Source organism: Muscardinus avellanarius (assembly GCF_963383645.1).
Source record: "Muscardinus avellanarius genome assembly, chromosome: 2".
In the NCBI taxonomy this organism is placed as follows: domain Eukaryota; kingdom Metazoa; phylum Chordata; class Mammalia; order Rodentia; family Gliridae; genus Muscardinus; species Muscardinus avellanarius.
In genome coordinates, this window is record NC_137787.1 from 30,473,181 (window position 1) to 30,498,445 (window position 25,265).

Below are 25,265 nucleotides of genomic sequence, written 5' to 3' on the forward strand. Positions count from 1 at the left end.
TCAAGGCATGCTGGGGCACTCCAACCAAAGAGGGCAGAGAGAAGAGGAGGCACCAGCAAAGAAGGCCAAGGGGCCAGGAAGGGGTGAGCAGTGAGGTAGAAGCCCCAGGCTCTCTGACAAGCCCTGTGAAGAAAGTGTTCCCCGATCAATTGTGACAGATGTGATAGGCCAAATAAGATGAACACCAAGAATTGACCATCGGCTTTAGTAACGTGGAAGTAATTAGTGACTTTAATGAGAGCGCTTTGAATGGACTGGTGGGAGCAAAGGTCTGGTTGGAGTGAGTTCAACATAGAATCAGGAGACAGAAATAAAAGACAATGATAGACAACTCTTTTGAGATGTTTTGTTCTAAAGGGAAGGAGAGAGGTGGGGGGAAACCCAAAGGGAAGTGGTTCAAGTTAGGTTTAGTCTTTTGTTTTAGTGGAAAGCATTACCGTGTGTTTTCTATGCTGCTGTGACAATCTAGGAGTGAGGAAAGTGCTAGAACCTTGTCGCTAGTTAGTGAGGATGCAACTGTTGTTGATAATGGGAGGGGTTTGGCCATTACTTGGAGCATAGAATGAGAAAAATGGCAGCCTATGGGTATGGGTGCGATGGGAAGGTGGGAGTTATGGAAGTCCTTGTGCATTTACATCAGTAGCTCCCATTATAGTCTTTCATGTGAGCGTCCATGATTTTAGACTAAGAGCCCAGTCTCAGTTACTCTGAAAATTGCCTTTATCTTCAGCTTCACAGGAAAAATAGGAGGATTGGGCAATAATTCCATCAACCCACCTACAAACTCATCCATACCACGTTTATCTTCATTGTCCTCCATCCAGCCACAGAAGAAACCTCACTCTTCTTATAGAAGGTTCTATCTCTGTTCATGGTCTTAACTCCTCTCTTCTCCATCACAATTTTGCCAAATCCAGTTAACCTGTGGCAGGTTCCTATTCTGCTGAACTTCTCTGGGGTGCATTATTTGACTAGGTCTACCACCCTCTCCTTGAATTCTCACCCCTTGGCTTTGGTAACAACCCCCTGGTTCTCCTTCTTTCTAACTCTTCTTTCTGGATTACCTTTTCTTGATCCCTCATTCTCTCCCTATACCTTTAACATTGGGGTATCATGAAATGTATTCTTTTGTATCCTTTTCCCACTTTATACTCTTTTGGGTTGTCTTCCTCCATTCTGTTTTCTTGTTTGTTTGTTTGCTTGCTTGCTTGCTTTTTTTTGTTGTTTTTTGTGGGTTTTTTTTTTTTTTTTTGGTGGTACTGGGGTTCCTGGAAACCCTTCTACCTCCGGACTACACTCCCGTACACCTATTTTTATACTTTTTTTTTATTTGGAAATAGGGTCTTTAGCATGTCTGGCTTCGAACCTGCGCGATCCTCCTGTCTCAACCTCCCAAGCGCGGGGATTACAAGCGTGCGCCACCACACCCAGCCATTCTGTTGTTTTAACTACAGTAACTACAGGGATTTATATGTTGATGATTCCTACTTTCATCTCTAGCTCTAGTTTTGCTACTGAAATTGAGATCTGTGCTTTATTTATTTATTTACTCATTTATTTATTATTTACTTATTTATTTATTGTGGTACTGGAATCCAGGAGCTTTCTACCCCCAGACTACAATCCCAGACCTTTTTTTTTTTTTTTTGCAGATCTGGGGATAGAACTCAGGGGTATTCTATCCCCGAGCTACACCCCCTGCCCTATAATTTTTATTCTTTATTTTGAAACAGTGTCTCACTAAGTTGTGGAGGGCCTCACTAAGTTGCTGAGGCTGTCTGGGAAACGCAATCCTACAGTCTTAGCCACCCAAATGCTGGTATTACAAGCGTGTGCCACCACCTGACCTATTTTATATTTTGTTTGGAAACAAGGTCTCATTAAATTGCTAAGAGCCTCACTAAGTAGCTGAGGCTGGCTTCAAACCTGCAAAATCTTCCTGTCTCAGCCTCCCAAGTACTAGGATTACAAGAGTGTGCCACCATGCCCAGCTGATGAGAAGCTTTTCAGCTCCCTCTGTCAGAGTATCATGATAGCTGTGAAACTTTCAACCAAGCTGCTTCATGCACAAACAGGCTATGGCTATTTCATGTCTCCTTGATAATAGGTGGCTGAGACTTATTTCCATTGTGACTTTGTCACCTGGGAGCAAGTTGGCTCTATTGCTATTATCTATCTGGAATCTTTGAAGTCTAAAATAAACATGAAAACTGTGATGAGCCAGTTGGCCATGCCCTTTCCTGTATCTGCAGTAGCTGTCTCTATCTACCCATCACCACTCAAACTATCCTCAAGATGCCTCATCCCAGTTCTTGCTGGCATCTGACCTTGCCTTCTACTAGAAGGAGAAAATTGAAGCTATAAAATATTGATATGAATATCTATGAGTCTATTCTATCTTTGTACCTATCTGTACTACTTTCCTTTATAACTTGGGAAAAAGAAGAGCACTTTCTTCTGTTTAGCCACAATTCTTCCAGAGGGGCTCCAAATGCTTCTATCCATCTGTTGAATTCCCTGTTCATTCTTCAGGAGTGACTGGAGCTTGTCCTCTGGGGAAACCTCAGTTGCTCCCATCCCTCACTTGTTGCACTGCTGGCTCTGTCCCTGGGCCACCATTGTGTCACACATGGGTCTCAAGAATCGTGCTTACTCAGGGATTAACAGCAGGAGCTTGGAGCTACACAGGGATTTTTCCAAAGCATATCCCTGCCTCTTATGAGGTGCTTAATTTGTTGGGGGAAAATTAGTTGAATTTCTGTGAGTCTCAGTTTTCTACTCTGTAAAATAAGCCTAGACTACCTGGGTACAGGTCTTGGCTGTGTTGCTTCTCAGCTGTGTGACCTAGACTAGTTCCTTATTTAGTCCCTGTGCATTTGGGTTTCTGGAAAGTGAGGATAATAATACTTTATAGGGTTGCTGCTGTGTCAGTGGGCCTGAGCATGTGGAGCTTGTAGAATAGCGCCCAGCACCCAGCACCAGCACCACAATGAATGCCAAATAAGCATTTGTTCTTTTGTAATCCATACATTTACCTAAGAAGTTGCTCAAATTGGGTTAATAGAAGGAAAGCAGTTATCAAATGACTGTTATATGCACTTACTGAATGGCAGTCATTATTGTTTTCATCGGTATCACGTTTTTACAGCAGCCAGTTGCTCGTCTGCTTTCTCTATAAAGGCGCATCCCCTGGGTGCAGGGAATGGGTCATCGCACACTTCATTGCCAGGTAAACAGAAATGTGTACTGAAAGCATGAATCCTGTCCCTTGGGCATCTCAAACTCACTATGGCCCACACTGACTTTATCACATACTGAATGTCCCCCAGTGCACATTGCCTGCCTCCGTGAATGACCCTCTAGTCAACACTGCCAATCTGGGAGACATTCGCTACTCTTCCCTCTACCACACTGACTTGCCCAAGCAGTGGAAAAACCAGCCACTCCCACCATGCCCCAGTCCCACCGCGTGAACCCAGAGCTCAGCACCATTCACGGAGAGGAAGCCAGCCCCTCAGGCCTTGCTCTTCTGGCCCCAGTTCTTCCTTGGCTAAGTGTCTCCTACTCTCCTAGCCTCGGTTTCTTCACCTCACAGTGGAGATAATAAGAGTACATATTCCTTAAGGCTGCTGTTTGCTCAGATGAACGAGTCATAGGAAGCATCTTTCACAGTGTCTGGCATATAACAGGTGCCCAGTTAGGGGGGCCAGCTTCTATCATAATGTCTGCAAGGTTAATACAGTTCCCTTGGCTGATGTAAAGACCTTTTGTACACTCAAGCCCCAGCCTTTCTTTTGAGCCCTTTCATCACCCCACCCCACTAGGCTGTTCATTAAGATACATCTGTCCTCTGCATTTCCTACCATGTGGCTGTTTCACATCTCTTGGTTTCCTCTTGCCCTCACCCAGCCCAGCCAAGCCTAAAACTCAAGCACTATTTCCTCTCCTAATTCTTTCCTTTCCTCTATCAGACAAAATCATCATGCTCTCTGCAGCTTGTACCAGACACTACAAATATAGGCTATAAATATATTAACCATGTGTGTATTAGATAAAAATGTACTTAGAAGGAAGGAAGGTTGGTTGACTGGCTTAGGTGGTTTAGATTAATATGCTCAGAGCAGGACTTTGACAGCTGAATGTAGACAGCAAGTGTGTGAGGTGGTCCCTGCCCTGTGATCCATGGAGAGCTTGGGCTGGCAGCACCTTCTAGCAGATTACACATCAGTTAGTGAAGCAGAAGCAGAAAAGGTGGCATCACTGAGAAAATGAGAAAGTCAGGGACAAGCCAGGTGCGGTGGCATGCGCCTGTAATCCCAGTACTTGGGATGCTGAGACAGAAGGATCACAGGTTCAAGGCCAGCCTCAGCAATTTAACAAGACCCTGTTTCAGAAAAGGGAGGGCTGGAGGTATAGCTCAGAAGTTCAATCTAACACACACACACACACACACACACACACACACACACACACACACACACAGTTGGGATGGTTTCTGAAGGCATGGCATGGAGAAAGAGATCCAGGTCTGTTCCTAGTGAGCTCTGATGGCCACAGAAGCCATTAGTGTCGCTTCTGTTGACACTCATCTTTCTGTAACGCAGGCTATTGTGCTGTGGTGGTCATGCAAATAACTAGATTTGATTTTGAAAGTACAGGTAGCTAATTGAAGATATTTATTAGGTACACTCCGTTCATCCACATTGCATATGAGGAAATCGCCTCTGTCAAACCACTCCTTCCCACATTCTCAGTGAACCGAGGAAGATTTTAAAGCAAGAACATAGCTGGCTGATGTTATCTGGATCATCTCTTGCTGGCACTAAGTAACTATGTTCCATTTAGTCCAGTGTCAGTCTGTCTTTACTCAGACACCAGGATTTAACTTAATGCTCTTAATTGGGAGGATCAATTTGGACCTATCAGTTTCTAAAACCAGACATCGTTGTGTTAGACCTTCCTGCTGTCCTTAATAGCAAGTACGTGACTGGCTTGAACATCCATTTAAAAGACTAAAAAGTGGTTTTGCAGAGCAGAATGAAATCTGTCATCTTAAACGTTTCCTTGTCTGCCCTCTGGTGTATTAATAATCCTAATTATTTTTAAAGCAGATTTCATCTATTTTCTGGTAACTATACTGCGGATTGAGTTGAGCTTCAAGATTAAGAAGCAGCTAAGCCCTAACCTCAAATTCTATAGCCATTTTCTAATGAAATTCTCTTTAAAGGTAACTTCTGTTAGAGCCTGTTTTAAAAAAATTAGATAAGACCAAAGAGATGGTAAGTAACTCATACAGCTCAACTCTTCCCAAATATTTCCCTGTAGTTGTGTTTCTCAGAGAGGGAGAGAGAGAGAGACCTCTAGCCTTAATATTCACATTCCGTTTACTAAGGGGTTTTCCTTGTTACATAAACTATTTCCTATCTCTACATCTTGAGGGTCATTCAAGACAAGCTCTGTTCCCCTTGCAGAGCTGGAAAAAAGCTGGCTGATGGGAAAAAGCACTTCATCAGAGTCATTAGGAGATTTTGAAAACAAATTGACTAAACTTAAGGTCTTCTGATTTCTAGACAGTACTTGTTTTAATAGGATCAAGAAGTGTGATGGTCAGGGTTGATTTTATTAAGACGTTAGCTATGATTTTTCATAAGAGATGGGAATAAATACTGGAAAAACATATCATACCAAAACAATTAGTAGTTCTTTTATTGTGACAAGATTATGCATATTTTCCCCTCTCCTGGTTTTTATTCTCTAAATTTTCAACATGTCATTGTATTACTTTTATAATTTTATACTTTAATTATCACTTGTATATTCTAGTTAAGAACATATATATTAGAATTTAATCTTTTTATGCCTCAGGATTATAATTATAAATATGCATGATTATTCTGTGATGGATAGCTTCAGAGCTTCGTGTGGTCTTCCTAAAGGGCATGGACTGCTGAGTCCCATGCTGCTGTGCTTTTCCCCTTTCTTCTTTATTAAATATAATATTCTTCCACAAATTTCAAATTTCAGAAAGTTCAAAAGGGCATGTATACATCGATAGCCTACCCCCTTTCTTGTGTATCCTTCCAGAGATGTCTTTCCATAGAAAAATGGTAGTAGTCAAGGTAGTATGCCCTATGCTTGGAGAGCTTTCTAGTTAGATCATAAACTCTTCCTTGGACCTTTTCTTTTTTATTCAGTACTAGGGATTAAACAAGGGCCACTCTACCACTGAACTCTTATTTCCCAGCCCTTTTTATTGTTTGTTTTGAGACAGAATCTTACAGTTTATTGAGGCTGACCTTGAACTTGTGATCTTCTTGCCTTAGCCCCCCAAGAAGCTAAGATTATAAATATACCCCACCACACTCAGCTCTTTTACTTTTTTTTTTTTTGGTAGGAGTGTGCACTCTGTATTCTCTTCTGAATCACACACACTTGTCTAACCAGTCATTTTTATGAAAATTTAGATTTTTTAAAATTTTATTATTATAGACAGTGATTCAATGAATAACTTTATACATCACTTTGATATAAGTTTTTGATTCGTGAGCAAGGCTGTCTCTAGATAATTTTCTGGATGTAGGTGTGTACGCTTGTGAGTTTGGTGGCTATTGCCAACTTGCCCTTGACTGGGGGTGTACAATACATTTCTACCTTCTCTTTCCTTGCAGGCAGCTTTCTTCCTTGGTAGCAGGATGCCTGCTGTCAACTCTGTTGTTACTGTGCTGCCTATAGTGACTCTTCCTCCTTTCTCCTTTTCTGACTCTAAATATGTTATAAGTTTAGAAACAAATAACCAAGTTGTTATGGTTGTGACTAAAGTAAGAGCGTGTGACTAAAGTAAAGTCATAGAGTACCATCAATTACACATTTATTTGTTATCGTTCTAAGCAATGTGGACATAGTTCCTGCCTTCATGAATGCTCTTACTTCACTGGAAGGAGAAAGACAGCAAACAAATAAACAAATAAGTGACTTTTGGATAAATGAAATGTTCCTGAACTTTAGTCTTTATTTTAGAGCTAAAATCAAATGGGAGCCATAGACAGCAATTTGGGTGTACTCCGTAGTTACAATATGGGTCAGTCTTCACTTGCAGGCTAATTGCTTTCTAGGAGCTGATAGGTTATGGAAGAGTAATTAAAAATAAAAAGAACTGTGCCAATAAACAGTGTTATAGAGCACAGAGCAGGGTATCCAGAGATCTGAGTTCTGGCTCCAGTTTTGCCATGAAATGGCCATAAATATAAAGTCACTTAAGCTCTCTGGACTAGAATTTCTCTTCTATTAAGTGTAGATAAAGTGGTAGCTGCTTGTAATCCCAGTACTTGGGAGGCTGAGACCGGAAGATCGGGGGTTTGCAGCCAGCCTCAGCTACTTAGTGAGGCCTGCTGCAACTTAATGAGACACTGTTTCAAAAAAATAACAAAAAAATAGGGCTGGCGGTATAGACACACACACACACACACACACACACACACACACACACAAATGTACTATACTAATATATATATATACTTTTAATCACCAAGAAGAGGAAGTGCTCTGTGATATATTTCTCGTGGGACCTCAAAACATCTTTTTTATGGGACTAGTATTCCTTGGAGCACAGATTAAGAAAAACTGAAATTGATTATCTTTACCTGTTCTTGTTATTGTAAGATCATGTTTACATCTGTTTTATTCTCATAACTTTTCCTTCCCTAGTAAAAATAAAGCCCTCACCACCACCACCATCACCACCACCACATCATCATCATCATCATCATAAATCGCTGCCTATGGCTAACCATTCCCTTTGCCCTGTTGCTTTTTTACCCAGGGCTGTTTTGTGGGAGAACATTCCAGAACATCATTCCAGAACCTCTCTTTTGGGTTTACACAAACTTGAATGAACTTGTTTTTGAGAGACAGCTCTTACTATAACATTAACTCTATCTGTGACTGCACTTAGAGCTCAAATCAAATAATATCTATGTTGATGGGTAAATATTCTTGTGTCAAGAGCTCATTGCTGAGCCTGTGGTTGGGCTGCAGTGTGTGAGCTGGCCCTGCCCACAAGCCTGCGGGCCTCATGATTCGAGAGATGAGGAGTTCAGGTGGAAGCAGGGCTCCTCCTCCACCTCCTCTTCAAGAGGATAGAAGAAAAGAGCACAATCACGTTGTAATTAGCTGCAAACTAATAATGGCCACATCTGCTACTTACACATGTGTATTTATGAACAAACATATGCTTCATTTGATCTGAACACTAAGTGTGATCATTATAGACTCGAATATAACATGAGTTTTGTTATGCTGGTGAGAGTTGCCTCTTAAAAACAAAGTTGTTCAAGTTTGTGTAATCCTGCGAGAAAGGTCCTGGAGTGGTGTTCTGGTATGTTCCCCCAGCCCTGGTGAAAAAGTAATGGGGAGAAAGGGAATAAATAGTTAAGCGTGGACAGCAACTTGGAGGTGATGTGGCAGCGGTAGGTAGTGAGGACTTTATTTTTACTAAAGGAAGAAAAGGAAGCAGAATCTCTTCAACTCCTCCTGAATGGGCCGTGGAGGACGAGCCCTGTGTCCACCTGGACCTCCTCCTCCTCGCCTCCCGAGTCACCACAGAGACCGCAGGCCTCTGAAGGTAGGGCCAGCGCACCACCTGCAGCCCATCCAGCCACCCGCACAGCCTAGAGTTCTTGTGGCTTCAACTCTTCTACTTATAAGCAAAAAGAGCAATGGGAAGAGGTCCATTAATGTGAATCATGTGAATAATGCTAAGATTAAATATTATTTTGTAAAATACCAGTAGGTGAAGGGGTTTGGAAAATGAACCACTGACTCTAATGTTGATTGTAGTGTGGATGGTGTGGGATCATAGAAAACCCACTTTTTTTTTTCTTTCTGTTTTTTTTTAATTTATTTTTTATTGGTACACTGTATTCATACATCACAGTGGTATAAAGAAAATACTTTTGTAGACATACATGCACATATCGCCCAGTCAGTCCCTACCCGATCCCCACCCCGTTCCCTCCCCATCCCTCCTTCCCATGCTTGGCTTAGTGGTTGACATCTAGTATTATAGTAATTTATCCAATATTAACTTTGATAATCTCACATAACAGTTTCATTTGTCTGGTACCAAGCTTTTGATGACTTAAAGATAACATTTCAATATTTCTTTTTACTTTCTTTCTTACCAGAGAATATTTTTTCTTTTTTTTTTTTAGGTGAAACTATCATACATTTATTTATTTATTTTTCAGAAAAAATCTGTCCTGATATGGAATATGAATTCTAGATACCCAAAACAATCTCGAAGAAGAACAAAGCTAGAAGATGTATATTTTCTGATTTCAAACCATATAAAGCTACAATAATTGAAACAGTGTAGTACTGTTCTAAAGGCAGATATAAAAACCATTTGAGTTAAGAAAAAGCCTAGAGATAATTTCTTCCATACATTGTCAAGTTATTTTTGACAAGGTTTCCATGAACTTTTGGTGGAGGAAATACTAGTCTTTTAACTAAATATTGTTGAAAAATAATAATAATACATGAAAAAGAATAAAATTGGACCCTTACCTAACACATATACAAATATTAACTCAAAATAGATAAAAGACCTAAATATAAATCTTAATACTATAAACTTTTAGAAGAAAATCTGGGTCATAAAACCTCACAACATTGAAATTGGCAGTGATTTCTTGGATATGATTTCAATGGCACAGGTAACAAAAGGGTAAATAAACTCCCTAAAAAATAAAAAAATATTGTATATCCAAAGACAATGTAAACAGAGTTAAAAGTTACTGATCCTCTTCCAAGAGTTCCTCCTATGACCCATTTCTCCCTAACTCTCATATATTAGGGAAAGCATCTGATTTCTTATTTTTTGTGACTGACTAATCTCACTTAGCATAATGTCCTCCAGTTCCATCCATTTCCCTGAAAATGATGTAATTGAGTTTTTTTTGATGGCTGAGTAAAATTCCATTGTGTACATATCCCACAGTTTTGTAATCCATTCATCTGTTGATGGACACCTTGGCTGGTTCCATAGTTTGGCTATGGTGAATTGTGCAGCTGTGAACATAGATACACATGCATTAGTTTGGTAGTTTGGTTTCTTTTCTTTTGGGTAGATACCCAACAGTGGTATTGCTGGATCAAATGGTAGATTTGTTCCCATTCTTCTGAGGATTCTCCATACTGTTTTCCAAAGTGGTTGCACTAATTTTTAATCCCACCAACAATGTCTTAGAGTTCCTACTTCTCCACATCCTCGCCAGCATCTGTTGTTGTTTGTGTTTTGAATGATGGCCATTCTAGTTGGAGTTAGGTGAAATCTCAGGGTAGTTTTGATTTGCATCTCTCTGATTGCCAGTGATGTTGAGCATTTTTTCATGCATTTATTGGCCATTTGCATTTCTTCTTTTGTGAAATGTCTATTTAGTTCATTTGCCCATTTTGTTATTGGATGCTTTATTTTCTTAGTGTTGAGTTTCTTGAGTTCTCTGTATATTCTAGATATTAGTCCTCTATCAGTGGTGTAGGTGGCAAAAATCTTCTCCCATTCTGTTGGCTCTCGATTGAGGTTCTTGATAGTTTCCTTTGCTGAACAGAAGCTCTTCAGTTTCATGCAATCCCATGTATTGATTCTCCTTTTAATTTGTTGTGCCTTTGGGGTCTTATTGAGGAAATGTTTGTCTGTGCCTATGTGTTGTAGTGTTGGACCTATGCCCTATTCAAGGAGCTTCAAGGTCTCTGGTTTAATTCCAAGTCTTTGATCCATCGTGAGTTGACTTTTGTACAGGGTGAAAAAGTGGGATTAACATCCAATTTTCTGCATATGGTTAACCAGTTTTGCCAACACCATTTGTTGAAGAGGCTATCTTTTTTCCAGTGTATGTTTTTGGCCCCTTTGTCAAAAATCAATTGGCTGAAAGTGTGTGGACTTGTTTCTGGGTCTTCTATTCTGCTCCATTGGTCTATATATCTGTTCTTTTGCCAGTACCATGCTGTTTTTATTACAATGGCTTTGTAGTATAGTTTAAAGTCAGGTATTGTAATTCCTCCTGCATGGTTTTTGTTGCTGAGAACTACCTTGACTATTCTGGGCTTTTTGTTATTCCAGATAAATTTAAGGACTGATTTTTCTATGTCTGTGAGGAATGATCTTGGTAGTTTAATGGGCATTGCATTAAATCTGTAGATCACTTTTGGGAGGATGGCCATTTTAATGATATTTATTCTGCCAGTCCATGAACATGGAAGGTCTTTCCATCTTCTAAGATCTTCTTCGATTTCTTTTTTCAGTGTTTTATAATTTTCTTTGTAGAGATCTTTTACCTCCTTGGTCAAGTTTATTCCTAGGTATTTTATTTTTTTGTGGGAGATCCTGAGTGGAAGTGTTTTCTGAATTTCTTTTTCAGTAGATTTATGGTTGGTGTACAGGAAAGCTTCTGATTTTTTAAGATTGATTTTGTATCCAGATACTTTGCTGAATTTGTTGATCAGTTCTATAAGCCTTTTGGATGAGTTTGTTGGGTTTTCTAAATATAGTATCATGTCATCTGCAAATAGTGAAAGCTTAAGTTCTTCTTTTCCTATTTGTACTCCTTTGATTTCCTTTTCTTGCCTTATTGCTCTGGCTAGAGTCTCTAGTACTATATTGAAGAGAAGTGGTGATAGTGGACATCCTTGTCTCGTTTCAGTTTTTAGGGGGAATTCTTGAAGTTTTTCCCCATTTAATATGATGTTGGCAGTGGGCTTATTGTAGATTGCCTTAATAATGTTGAGATATGTTCCTTCTATTCCAATTCTCTGCAGTGTTTTTATCATAAATGGATGTTGAATTTTATCAAATGCTTTTTCAGCGTCTATAGGGATGATCATGTGGTTTTTGTCTTTGATTCTGTTTATATGATGAATTACATGGATTGATTTTCGTATATTGAACCAGCCTTGCATCCCTGGGATGAACCCTACCTGGTCATGGTGAATGATTTTCTTGATGTGGTTTTGAATGCGTGTTGCTAGTATTTTGTTTAATAGTTTTGCATCCAAGTTCATCAGAGATATAGGCCTGTAGTTTTCCTTCCTTGAACTGTCTTTATTCGGTTTGGTTATTAGTGTGATGTTGGCTTCATAGGATGTATTTGGGAGAGTCCCGGTTTTTTCTATTTCCCGAAATAGTTTGAGTAGTATTGGGATAAGCTCTTCTATAAAGGTTTTATAGAATTCACTTGGGAAACCATCTGGTCCTGGGCTTTTCTTTGATGGTAAGCTCTTTATTGCTGTTTCAATCTCTTTGATTGTTATTGGTTGGTTTAAGTGTTCTATATGTTCTTGACTCAGGTTAGGAAGGTTGTATTTATCTAGGAAGTTGTCGATTTCCTCCAGATTTTCCATTTTGTTGGAGTATAGTTTTTCAAAGTAGTTTCTGATAATCCTCTGGATTTCTACGCTGTCAGTAGTAATGTCTCCTTTTTCATCCCTTATCTTCATAATTTGGGTTGATTCTCTCTTTTTTTTAGTTAGGTTGGCTAGTGGTTTATCAATCTTGTTAATTTTTTCAAGAAACCAGCTTTTGGTTTTGTTGATTTTCTGTATTGTTTTTTTATTCTTTATTTCGTTAATTTCTGCTCTAATTTTAATAATTTCCCATCTTCTACTGGCTTTGGGGTTCAATTGTTCCTGCTTTTCAAGGGGTTTGAGGTGTGTCATAAGGCTATTTATTTGAAGATTTTCTGTTTTTCTTATGTGAGCACTCAGTGCTATAAATTTTCCTCTTAATACTGCCTTCAGAGTGTCCCAGAGGTTTTGATATGTTGTTTCTTTATTTTCATTTGTTTCTAGAAATTTCTTGATTTCACCTCTTACATCTTCTATGACCCATTCTTCATTCAGAAGTGTGGTGTTCAGTCTTCACATTTTTATGTTGTTTCTCTGAGTCTTCTTATAGTTGATTTCTAGTTTCATTCCATTATGGTCTGAAATGACACAGGTAAGTATGTAACATTTTTTAAATTTGCTAGTGCTCATTTTGTGTCCCAGGATGTGATCTATTTTTGAGAAGGTTCCATGAGCAGCTGAGAAAAATGTAAACTCTGCTGTAGTTGGGTGAAATATTCTATATGTGTCCAACAGGTCCATTTGGTTAATGGTGTTCTTTAGTTCTGAGACATCTTTACTGACCCTTTGTCTGGAAGATCGGTCTAGTATTGTGAGAGGTGTGTTGAAGTCTCCCAGTATTATTGTGTTGGGATTTAAATGTGACTTCATGTCACAAAGAGTTTGATTTATATATATTTTCTGATTTCAAACCATATAATGCTACAATAATTGAAACAGTGTAGTACTGTTCTAAAGGCAGATATATAAACCATTGGAGTTAAATACAAACCTAGAGCTAAATTCTTCCCTATATTGTCAAGTTATTTTTGACAAGGTTTCCACGAACATTTGGTGGTGGAAATAATAATCTTTTAACTAAATATTGTTGAAAAATAATAATTACATGGAAAAGAATAAAATTGGACCCTTACCTAATCCCATATACAAGTATTAACTCAAAATAGATAAAAGACCTAAATATAAATCTTAAGACTATAAACTTTTAGAAGAAAATCTGGGTCATAAAACCTCACAACATTGAAATTGGCAGTGATTTCTTGGATATGATTTCAATGGCACAGGCAACAGAAGAGTATACAAACTCCTTAAAAAAAATATTGTATATCCAAAGACAATGTAAACAGAGTTAAAAGTTACTAATAGAATTGGATAAAATATTTCCAAATGCTATATCTGAAGGCATATTAATATTCCAACTAGAAATCCTAAAAATTAGCAACAATAAAGGCAAACAATACAATTTAGAGATAGGTAAAAGACTAACATAAATAATGAATCTCCACAGATAACCAATCTTAGTTGTCTGTTGAATGGAAAATCTTGTTTCTCTGGTTCTGGTGTGTGTTACCTATTTCTTCTTTGTAGTTAATCTCTTTGAGTATTTTCTCTAGCGCTGGTTTTGAAGACATAAATTCCTTCAGTTTCTGTTTGTCATGGAAGCTTCTTATTTTTCCATCTAATTTGATAGAAAGTTTTGCTGAGTAGGAAATTTTTGGCTGGAAGTTGTTTTCTTTCAGAGTTTGGAATATGTTACTCCAAGCCCTTCTGGCTCTCATGACTTGGTTTGGGAAGTCTGGAGTGATTCTAATTGGTTTGCCTCTGAATGTCCCTTGGCCCTTTGTTTTTGTTGCCTTTAAGATTCTCTGCTTGGCTTCCACATTGCTCATTTTGACAATTATGTGGCGTGGGGATCCTCTTCTCCGATCCTGTCTAAAGGGAGTTCTATAAGTTTCCTGGACCTGTGTATCGACCTCTTGCTCTATGTTTGGAAAATTTTCTGCTATTACTTCCTTGAAGAGATTGTTGATCCCTTTGGTTTCACTTTCTTTTCCCTCCTCTATTCCAATTATTCTTAGGTTAGCTCTCTTAACATGGGCCCATATTTCTTCAATGTCAGATTCCTGCTGTTGGATATTTTTTTCTAGATTAGAAACTATGCGTTCATTTTTGGAATGATCATCTTCTAAGAGCGAGATTCTGTTCTCCATGTGTTCTAATCGGTTGTTTGTGCTTTGAATTGAGGCCTTTACTTCATTAATTGCATCCTTTATCTCTTTATGGCTCTCTCTGAGTTCTTTTCGAAGCACCTCTATTATTTCTACAGTTATTTTCCTGATTTGATCTTCTAGAAATCTCTGATTTTCTGTTTTATCGGGTTCTGATGTTGTGGGGTTGTGGGCATTCATTGCTCCAGTGTTATTCCTCTTTCCCATGATTTTGGAAGTTTGTGCCTTCTCTGGGTTCTTCCCTTGGGTCACTATGACTTCACTTAAGGTGCTCTGGATCTCGAGTCTGTAGTATCTCAGACCCCACTACTCCTTTACTGGGTTGTATCACAAAGTCTCCGACCCAGGGAGTTGATAGAGGCTGCTTTAAACTATGGGGGGTGCCAGGTTGGGCGTTCTCCTATGGTGTGATATCTCTGCCACCGCCACTCCCCCACTGGGTCAAGTCCCAGGGAGTATAGTACTGGGATTTCTCCTCTGTGACCCGCAATTTGACTCACTGTTCTTGAGTTCACAGATGTAGCTGTACTGGACTCGGTGAATTTGCTGCTGCTGCCGCCGGTGGCAATATGGCGCCACTGCTACACCCTCGGCCGTGAGGCTGGCTTATTTCTTCTTGGTTTTGAGTTCCACTCTGAGTCCCTGCAGCGTGTGCTGAACTCAGCCACTGGGAGCTTTAGATTTTACCTGCGGCGAGAAATCCCTCCTGGCTGTTCCGCAGCGGCTCACCTCAGCTTGCTGTAGCCATCCGGTGAATTTGCCGCTGCCTCTGGCAGCATGGCGCTGCTGCCGCATCCTCGGGCTTGAGGCCGGTGTATCTCCTCTGTGGCTCTGAGCTCTGTTCTCATTCCACTTTCTCTCTGGAGCCTGGTGATTTTTTTGTTTCTCTGGTGATGGTGTTTTCTGGCTATGAAAGGCGCTGATTTTGTGGTAATGGAGATTGGTTGTTAGCGGGGCTCTTAAGCCCCGCTTTTCTCAGTCGCCATCTTCCCGGAAGTCCCCACTTTTTTTTTTTTTTAAAGAAGGGGCTCATCCACATATACCGGACTCCTGAACTGAGCTGTTGCTCACACCCAGAGCAGCAGGCAGGCCTTTGTGTTTTTCAGAATTCAGCTGGCAAGAAGCAGGACAGTAGCGCTTGGCTCGTAGTTGGAACATACTCATTGCTTACGTATAACTCGTGTAATGTTTATATTAAGGAGAAAGAAACTTTCTGTCACATAAACTTTATCACCTAAGAATATCAGTGGCTTCTTTCCCTAAGTGACTTGTTTAAAAAAAAAAAGGAAGAATTCTTTTAAAAACTGTAATCATAATAGAATTAGAGAGTGGAATCTTCATGGCAGTATGGAGGGTTATTTAGGACTTAAGAAATCAGTGGGGCGCAGGGTGCTGTGATTGCAAAACCAGCATTTTATGTCAGGTTTTGAATTTTCTAAAAAATCCCCAGCCAGGCATGGTGGCATATACCTGTACTCTCAGTACTTGGAAGGCTGAGACAGGAGGATTGTTAAGTTCGAGGACAGCCTCTGCAAGTAGTGAGACACTCATCAACCTAGTTGAGACCCTGTTTTCAAATAAAAATAAAATTGGGCTGGAGCTGTATTTCAGAGATAGAATGCCCCTGAGTTCAATCCCAGTAAAAAAAAAAAAGAAAGGAAAAAAGAAAGAAAGAAGAAAAAGAAAAAGAAAGAAAGAAAGAAAGAAAGAAGGAAAGAAAGAAAGAAAGAAAGAAAGAAATTCCCTAAACAGTGGAAGGTTTTGGCTAAGTCTATGTGCTCTTTGAGACCTGGCTTTGGAGATTGTAAGCTCCTTTAACTCAGTAGCTCTGTGGGATGCCAAAGGATCTGACAATACAGTGGGTAGGTATCTCGAAATAATTTATTTTCGGGAAAATAAAAACTTTTGTTTTTTGGTACGAAGAACTGAACTCAGGGGCATTCTACCTCCAAGCTGCACTCACAGCCTGTTTTATTCTTTATTTTATTATTTTTATTATTTATTTTATTATTTATTTATTTATTATTTATTTATTTTATTATTCTTTATTTTATTATTTATTTTTAGGTTCTCAAATCTAGAGCGTGCAGTCTGCCTTCTTGCCAAAGATGCTAGGCATGGAGGGGTCTGTTCTCAGGCCCAAGCCGCAGCATCACAGCTTCGTGCCACTTACTCGCTTGTGTACGCAGCGCCTGCCACACTGTTGGAACTAGCTTGGTTTTTGTTTTTTGTCATTTCAGTTTATGAATACTGCTGTCAGTAGCTGCTGTTCCATTTGTCTGGCTGCTTTTACTGTCTCAGCAAAAGATTTTTTTTTTTTTTTTCTTTTTGCTTTTGGGCTTAAGTACCACCTGAAGAGAGAAGCCTTTTAAGGCCTGGGAGACTGGCCAGTGCCCTTTGTCCTTCTGTTCACCTACTAAAAGGTAGCATTGTTAACCTAATTCAGCAGGGCCCTGACTCAGTATAAACACTGCTCCAGAGAGCCAGAAAGACTAATTGAATTGTACAATACATCATTTTTTAGCAACAGTTTCAAGTGGATTGTACCATTTCCCAGAACACCATCAGTTTTTTCCCTCATTGTAGATATTTAAATACAGCAGATATTTAAACAGGATAAATAAAATGTGTAATCCAATTCTCTCTTTCTGCACTGAATTGCAAACTACCTGAGGACAGGGCTCTGCCCATTTTGTCCTTCACTGAAGGCCCATCGCCTACGGCTTGGCGTGTACCTGCTTCTGTATGCCACCAAATAAAAGCAAGGAGTATTTTGGTCCACCACCTTCTTATTTCCAATCTTGGTAAACAGTGGAAGGTTTTGGCTAAGTCTATGTGCTCTTTGAGACCTGGCTTTGGAGATTGTAAGCTCCTTTAACTCAGTAGCTCTGTGGGATGCCAAAGGATCTGACAATACAGTGGGTAGGTATCTCGAAATAATTTATTTTCGGGAAAATAAAAACTTTTGTTTTTTGGTACGAAGAACTGAACTCAGGGGCATTCTACCTCCAAGCTGCACTCACAGCCTGTTTTATTCTTTATTTTGAAACAGGGTCTCGCTAGGTTGGAGAGTCTTACTTCTTGCTGAGGCTGTCCTCAAACCTGCAATCTTTCTGTCTCAGCCTCCCAAGTACTGGGATTACAGGTGTCCGCCACCGCACCTGCCTAAGACTTATTTTTAAAATGATGCATTTTTGCCTCCTATTACAAACATAAACTTTGGTGTGAACCTCACAATAAAAATGATGAGACTGAATTTTATGCATGTGTATAGAAATGTCTTTGTAATTAATGCATAATCACCGTGTATTTAATGATCACATGGACATAATGGAGGGTTCGCGGTTGTTTCTGCCTGCTGTACTCTTCTCTGTCCCACTCTGCTCACCAAGTGATTTCTGTTCATCTTTCTAGACCCAGGCCCAGCCTCACCTCTTTGCCAGGCTCGCCCGGGCTCCCAGTGCTCTCTCCAGGATAGCTAACTTCTTCCTCCTTTCAGCTCTCTGTGGGATTCATCTGTACCTTGGGAGCAGATGACAAGCTACACATGTTTTTTGTTTTAAATATTTGTCTTTTATACTAAACAGTGAGCCCCTTGAGGGTGAAGGCTATTTCCTATTTATCTTCATGAGTAAGCATCTGTCTAGAGTGTGAAACATAGAGGATTTTCAACTTTCTTTGTAATGAGCATAGTTGTTGTTTGTTGTTTTAGTGTTAAGTCCCAGTCTTGCTCCTAAAGAGGTATTAGTAGAAACTTTTTGGAAAAGATTTTACCTTCCATAAATGGAAACTGAGCCAACTCCCTGTATATCACTTGCAAATTTATAACTCTGTATATCAATGAACTGGCAAATAGATTCAATAAAATTACCACATGTTATGTATTATTCACTCCCCTGAATCTATGATGCATGGTGCTTCCAATGCACTATTTGTTTTTCCTGAGAACAACGACACTTTAAAATCAGCTTTCACGCTTGGGAGGCTGAAACAGGAGGATCGCACAGGTTCAAAACCAGCCTCAGCTACTTAGTGAAGCTCTCAGCAACTTAGTGAGACCCTGTTTCCAAATAAAATATAAAATAGGTCTGGGAGTATAGCCCAGAGGTAGAAATACCCTGCTTTCCACCCCTAGTACCACTCCCCCCCAAAAAAAAATCAGCTTTCATAGCCTTGTTTACTACTAGAAGTGAATATAGAGTTGGATAGATATATTGACCAGAGTCAGCCCAGATTCAGCTGATTAGAGCAGCTCCTTTCTGGGCACTGAGTGTTTGTGTTTGCGCCTGTTTTCTTTTCAGACACATTATTCTGAATATAATATTCTTTTTAAGAGATATACTTTTATTCTAATTTTGTAATATATGTGGTTTATTTCTTTAAGTTGCTACTTAAAATTATGGCAATACATACACATATGCATATATATTTATATAGTTTTGAGAATCAGTTCTAATGAATTCCTTTTTTTCTTCTTACTTTTTATTCTGAAATAATTATAAATTCACAGGAAATTACATAACCAGTACAGCAAGGTCCTGCGTACCTTTCACCTGGTTTCCTCCTTTGGTTACATATTAGGTAACTACTATAAGACATAAAAAACAAACACATCAGGAAATTGGCATTGGTGTGATGGGTCAGAACAGTTCTGTCATTTAATCACAGGTAAAAGTTTGTATAATCACTCCCACAGTCAAGATATAGAATTAATGATTTTCTTCCCAGTTTTACCAGTTGAGTTTCTGGAAGAGAGTAAGAGAAGACAACAGTTATTTCAAGTATGGGCCTTTTCACTTAGAGACGTTCAGAAAACTGTGTAGACTTTTTTTTTCACACTCCGGATGATTCTCCAGAACTGATTGCGGACGCTTGTTCTGCAGGTGTCTAAGCAGGCCAAAGAGTTTCTGGAGTACGTGTACGAGGAACCCCTGATCGACATCCAGCAGGAGAACCCCATGCTGTACCTCCACGCCGAGCCGCTGGCGGCCGTGGTGCGGCTGCGCCAGCGGCTGAAGTCACTGCGAGCCTACCTGTTCAGCTGCCGGGCAGCGGTGGCCGAGGACCTGCGCCGCAGGTAAGGGCCGTCGTTGGCATCAGCCACCCCAGCTGGCTTTTCCTTCCCGCCCAGGGAGGGTGGTTAGATGACCTCCAAGGGCCTTTCCAATTCGGATCTTCCTCATTTATGGGTATCCCTCAACCTCTCACCATCGCCTCCCTCCAGGCTTGTCCTTAACTTTCTCCTTCGAAGTCTTAGTGCATGAACCAAGAAAAATGAAAATAACTTCAGCATAACTGAAGGCTTTCACCCCGAGATCAGGTGCCCAGGACAGCAAGCCCTCTCTTACCAATATTTTCATTTGAGATAACCATCATTGAAATGTCTTCACTGATCACTTTCAGTGTTTTGTACTTTTGGGGGGTTTTAATTCCATTTTTTTTAGGTAAACAGAAGCATGTTTGAAATATTTTTTAAATGAAAAGAATTTTCAGTCAGGCATAGTGGCCATGCTTGTAATCCCAGTACTCGGCCAGCCTCAGCAACTTAGTGAGGCCCTCTGCAACTTATGGAGAACCTGCTTCAAAATAAAGAATAAGCCAGGCGTGGTGGCACATGCTTGTAATCCCAGTATTTAAGAGGCTGAAACAGGAGGATCACTCAGGTTTGAAGCCAGCCTCAGCTACTTAGGCTGTCAGTAACTTAGTGCGACCCTGTTTCCAAACAAAACAATATAAAAGAGGTCTGGGAGTATAGCCCAGAGGTAGAAAGGCCCCGGGTTCCATCCCCAGAGGTCTGGGAGTGTAGCCCAGAGAGCCCAGAGGTAGAAAAACCCTGGGTTCCACCCCCAGTACCAAAATAAATAAATAAATAAATAAATAAATAAATAAATAAGAAGGAAAGGAAGGAAAGAAGGAGGGCTGGGGTGTATTTCGGATGTAGAAGTCCCCTGGGTTCAATCTCCAGTTCCTCAAAAGTTTATTTTCAATGGGAAATGTATGAGTGGTTGTTCAAATCTTATTTTTCATACAGAAACAAATGGCCCCTGAGTATGATAAATGATATTGGTAGTGGAGATGGGATCTAAGTGCATAAGCCCAGGGTTCTCCCTTTTCTTCTTACCATTGATGCGGGCCCCTTTTCTACGATTGAGGTAGCTCATAGTTTATAGAACACACAAGTCCAAACCAGGCTCATGTCCTTAAAATAAAATGGAAGTTACAATGTGCTTGCTCTCATAAAATTCTTTCTTTTACAGTTAGGTTTTATGGGCATTTAAATTCTTACTCCTGGCATATACAAACTAGCTTACACTTGAAATAATTGTTGATGGCATTCGTAAGTCCCTAAAAATACCTTTTGATTTTTTAGTTTTAATAGAAATGACCAGCAGCATACATTAGTCATGTTAAGCATTTCTGGAAGTAAGCCTACCTACGTAAGCACCTTTGGAAAGAATTAAAATGGTAGAGTTTGCAATGTGAGATCCAATTAGACCCAAAGAAACTGGCATAACCCTAGGCATCCGAAGAAGACATTTTAAAAAGAACTAAATGTAGATAGTGAAAGATATATAATATCTAGACGAGCTCATAAAATAATAATGAAAAGGCAGCTTCTGTCAAGCAGAATACTTCTCAGTGGTAGTCATTCTATTACCTAGTTGTTTTTTAGAAAGTACCAGAAAGTGATTGAGATTTATTTTTATAAGATCTAGGCAGATCTTAATTTTAAAAGATCAGAACTTCCTCTGAAAGGCAGTGGAACCAAATGTCTCAAGCTAAATTACAACTAAACTAGATATAGGATTTTTAATGTTCAAAGTATGCTTACTCCATTATTTTCAGTACCTTTTGACTTTGCTCAGAGCTTGTTTTTCTTGTGCTTGTATTTGTCGATGATATGGAAATCCACACAGAGAAATCATGTTAGATATATTTTTCTGCTATAATATTTTGCTTTGGTTAAAATATGCCAAATCAGGGAACATATGTAGAAATTAAATAGGAGGTCCTCTCCTGGTATGGATGACTAAGAATATCTGTTCACTTCCAGCAGTCTGGTGGTTTACCACCATGTACTGCGCCTTATGGCCAGACCACCAGGAAAGAAATGGAAGTTCTAAAAAGAAAACACTTCCAAAGCGATGAGAATGAAGACAGCAGTCCTTTTCTCTTTTCCTTATTTTTTTCCCTGAACTTGTGTATGACAATCATATAAAAGAATGCCTGGCACGAGGTGTTGAATGGCCAGGTGGAGAGGGGCAGGGAAAGAGGAAGGGGTGGACGGATAAGCATGACCTTAGACCACTGAGCAGTGGCTGTGGCCCAACCTAGGGAAAGGTGACATCTTCAGATTCTTCTTCTTTTAACTCCCGTATGTGTCAATTAGCAAAGCATTTTCAAAACCTTCAAAAATACTTGTTGAATGAATGAACAATGAAAGAAAGATCAGCTCTGTCAATAAAATAATTCTGTTTCTGAGCTAACTCTTAAACCAATCCTCTCCCAGGACTATAGTTTAACGTCGGTTCTCACTTCTCTAATTCAACCTTGGTCTTAGATAAATTATTAAAACACAATATAGGATTCAAAATCTGCCCAAATTTAGCCCAGTATATAGTTCTACTTTCTCTTTCACAGGTTAGAGAGAAATGGTAACCCCAAGAATTATTTTAAGAGCAACTAAGTATGGGAACTTAAGATAATTAAATTTTTAAAAAATCAATGTGCCTCCTCTAAGGTTCTATAAGAATAAAATGTAATTGTTTGTTCCTAGGGGACTCTGTTCACCCATTTTAAGAAATAGCCACCTGGATTAGCATTCATTTTATACCTAGGAATCGTAGCCACAGGCCCAGCCAGATTTCTCACCCATTTCCCTTGGTGCTTGGGATTGAACCCAGGGGCATTCTACCTCAGGGGCAAGCTAACACTAAGGAGTTTTTATTTTTTAATTTGAAATGCAATCTCTAAGTTGCTGAGAGTCTGTTTAAGTTGCGAAGGCTGGCTTTGAACCTCTGCTCCTCCTGTCTTAACCCCCAAGTACTGGCATTAGAGCTGTGCGCCACTTATTTCTTTTACTTTTATACAAAATGAGATTAAAAAAAAATAAGCCAACAACACCTTTAGCTTATCTGATCAATATTTAAGGTTCCCTTTGTTTCACCTGAGGATAGGACATCTGGAGTGGTGGGAGCTGAAACAGCAAGGGGAGCCTCATAGACATGACTGGTCTCACATGTCCCTGCCTGGTAGAGCTGAGAAGAGGGAAGAGTTGATGGACAACAGGAGAGAGAGAGAAAAAAAAAAATCAAGAGAATTCAGTTCTTATCTAGTTGTAAAAGGCATTCTCTTTCTGCCTGGTTCCTACCTCAGTATAAGAGTGGCCATTAATCTCCAGCAAGTAGGCCCAGCACGCTGAAGACCTGTCAGCACCGTATAAACAGAATAAAGCAAACTGTTAATATTGCTGTCGTGAGAAAACTGAAAACAGACTGATTAATCGTATTGGCTCTTGCCCACCAGGGAGCCAGCTTTGGTCGTGGCCTTATTAGGGAAGTCACAGTTTGCTTTTAGGCCTTTCATTATTATGACTGTCCGGTTTTTCATCCTCACTGTTTTTGTTATTGTTGTTAAATGGATGCCTTGTTCTGGATCCCATACTGGGAGTCTTGACTGGCAGGGGTGATTAGTTTAGAAGAAGTCAGTGTCCTCCTAGAAGCCTAAAATGTTTACAGTGCTGATGGTTCTCTGCGTCTGAGGACTCCCAGATGGCGACTCTGCTGAATCTGTTCAGGGCCTGCCTAGGTAACTTCTCAAAAGAAGAATTATTTACTGTATCCACACATGAAGGCGCATGAGGAACGCTGTGGAAGGTCTTGGCAATATCAGAACACACCCAGGTCAGCAGCCACTGGGAGAGTCCTCGCGAGGGACACCAAGAAGAGCTGGCAGCATGCTCGGCAGGACGCAGGAGCAGCAGGACATGTGTAAATCGGGGTCACCGATAGAGTCCTCAAGGCCAACTTTGGCTAGCAGATGTGTTTTGTTTGGCCCTCCAGGGACAGTCCCACCAAGTGTCGAGATGATGAAATAGTTGCCAACATCTAAACAATCCAGAGTTTTTATGGACACATGAAATGAAGCTTTCTGAGTTTTCTTGGGAAATCGGAAGTTCTGATTACACAGGGCTTCACTCATTCCTGTGAAGCAGCCATCAGCTTTAGAATAGGACTCTGCTGCTGGGCGTGGTGGCACATGCTTGTAATCCCAGCACTTGGGAGGCTGAGACAGGAGGATTGCACAGGTTTGAAGCCAGCCTCCGCTACTTAGTGAGGCACCCAACAACTTAGTGAGACTCTGTTTCCAAATAAAGTATAAAATTGGTCTGGGAGTATAGCCTGGAGGTAGAAAAGCCCCTGGGTTTCACCCCCAGTACCACCAAAAATAAAAGAATAAGACCCTGCTTTTCATAGCCTCTACTGCTCCTGTTGTCTCCCCCACACCCAGCGCCATTCAGTATATGCATCGCTGTCTTGTTTTTCATACCTTTGTGGTGGTCCCTGAGCCCATAAGCATTTTGGATTCTGTTCTGGATACGTGTAATTAAATAGTAAAAACAGAGTATGCTGATGTTTCAAGTTACTAAAACCATAGCTCTGATTTCATTCGGGAGGTCTCTCCTAAAGTAGAGTGAGAGTCTTTGATTTGGTTCTCTCCAAAGACCAACATGAAGATGCTTACAGAACTGGTCCTTTGAGCTCCTTAGAAGATGGGTTGGGGTGTCCTAGAGCTGGGGCCAGGCTGTTACAATGTGTTCCACAGGCACATGAGGGACTGCTGCCTGGAGCAGCATCCTGAAACTGCTCTTGGCCACCATGAAGCCAAGGATCCCAGCTAGGTTGCCAAGTCCAAGAGGAGCAAACTGAGAAAATGAATAAAATGGGGGCACAAAGAGAGGTGGCTTATTGCAGGCACTGAGGTTAGACTTTCCTGAGCTTGGAGTTCACCTCTATCTCAAATAGCCTATAGGCCAGTTGTCTCACCTGTGAACAGAAAGGATAACATACCCCTCATAGGGAGAGTCTGGAGATTAAGAGAGGTAATGCCTGGAACAGAGTGCACACACAGTAAATGTTAACCGCCATGATTCCTACTCTAAGCAGATCAGAATTCAGAGGAGCCAAGGGCTGAGTAGGTGGCAGGGGGAGTATGGGCCTCGGGCTGTGGGTTGGGCTCTGTGTAGAGCATGCTGTTAGGAGGAGTCATCAGATGGGGACTCTGGTCCCCCGGTGGGGAGACAGGGACGTTCAGACACACTCTAACTCCCTCAGACCCTCTTCCTTTCACCTCCTGGCTATCGTTGGCATACTTCCTCCTAGACACTTCTTCTTCCTGCCCTTCTTTGCACTCCAGCCTGCCTGGCTCTCTTCCTTTCTTCCTTCTCTGCATGCTTGCTAATTCCATCTTCCTTCGCTCCCCAACAGTAGATGGCCAGCGCCTCAGCTGCCTCTCTGCATGTGCATCCAGCCCCAACAGGAGCCAGTGTGGCAACATCATGCAAGATGGGAGAACCCCCTCCCTAGGACACTCTACTGTTGCCTGCAGGAAGAGAGTCATGAACCCGTATACATTGAC

At 40.5% G+C, this 25,265-nt stretch overlaps 1 protein-coding gene across 1 annotated transcript in view; it reads left to right on the plus strand.

Moving 5' to 3' along the window:
* PLEKHM3 (pleckstrin homology domain containing M3) overlaps positions 1–25,265 on the plus strand; it is a gene marked incomplete at both ends in the record, with an annotated part of 178,419 nt that overhangs the window by 52,876 nt on the left and 100,278 nt on the right. Inside the window, one exon of the mRNA XM_080719921.1 lies at positions 19,511–19,704. Within this exon, the coding sequence (XP_080576047.1) occupies positions 19,511–19,704 (194 nt within the window). The remainder of the gene's footprint in view (positions 1–19,510; positions 19,705–25,265) is intronic.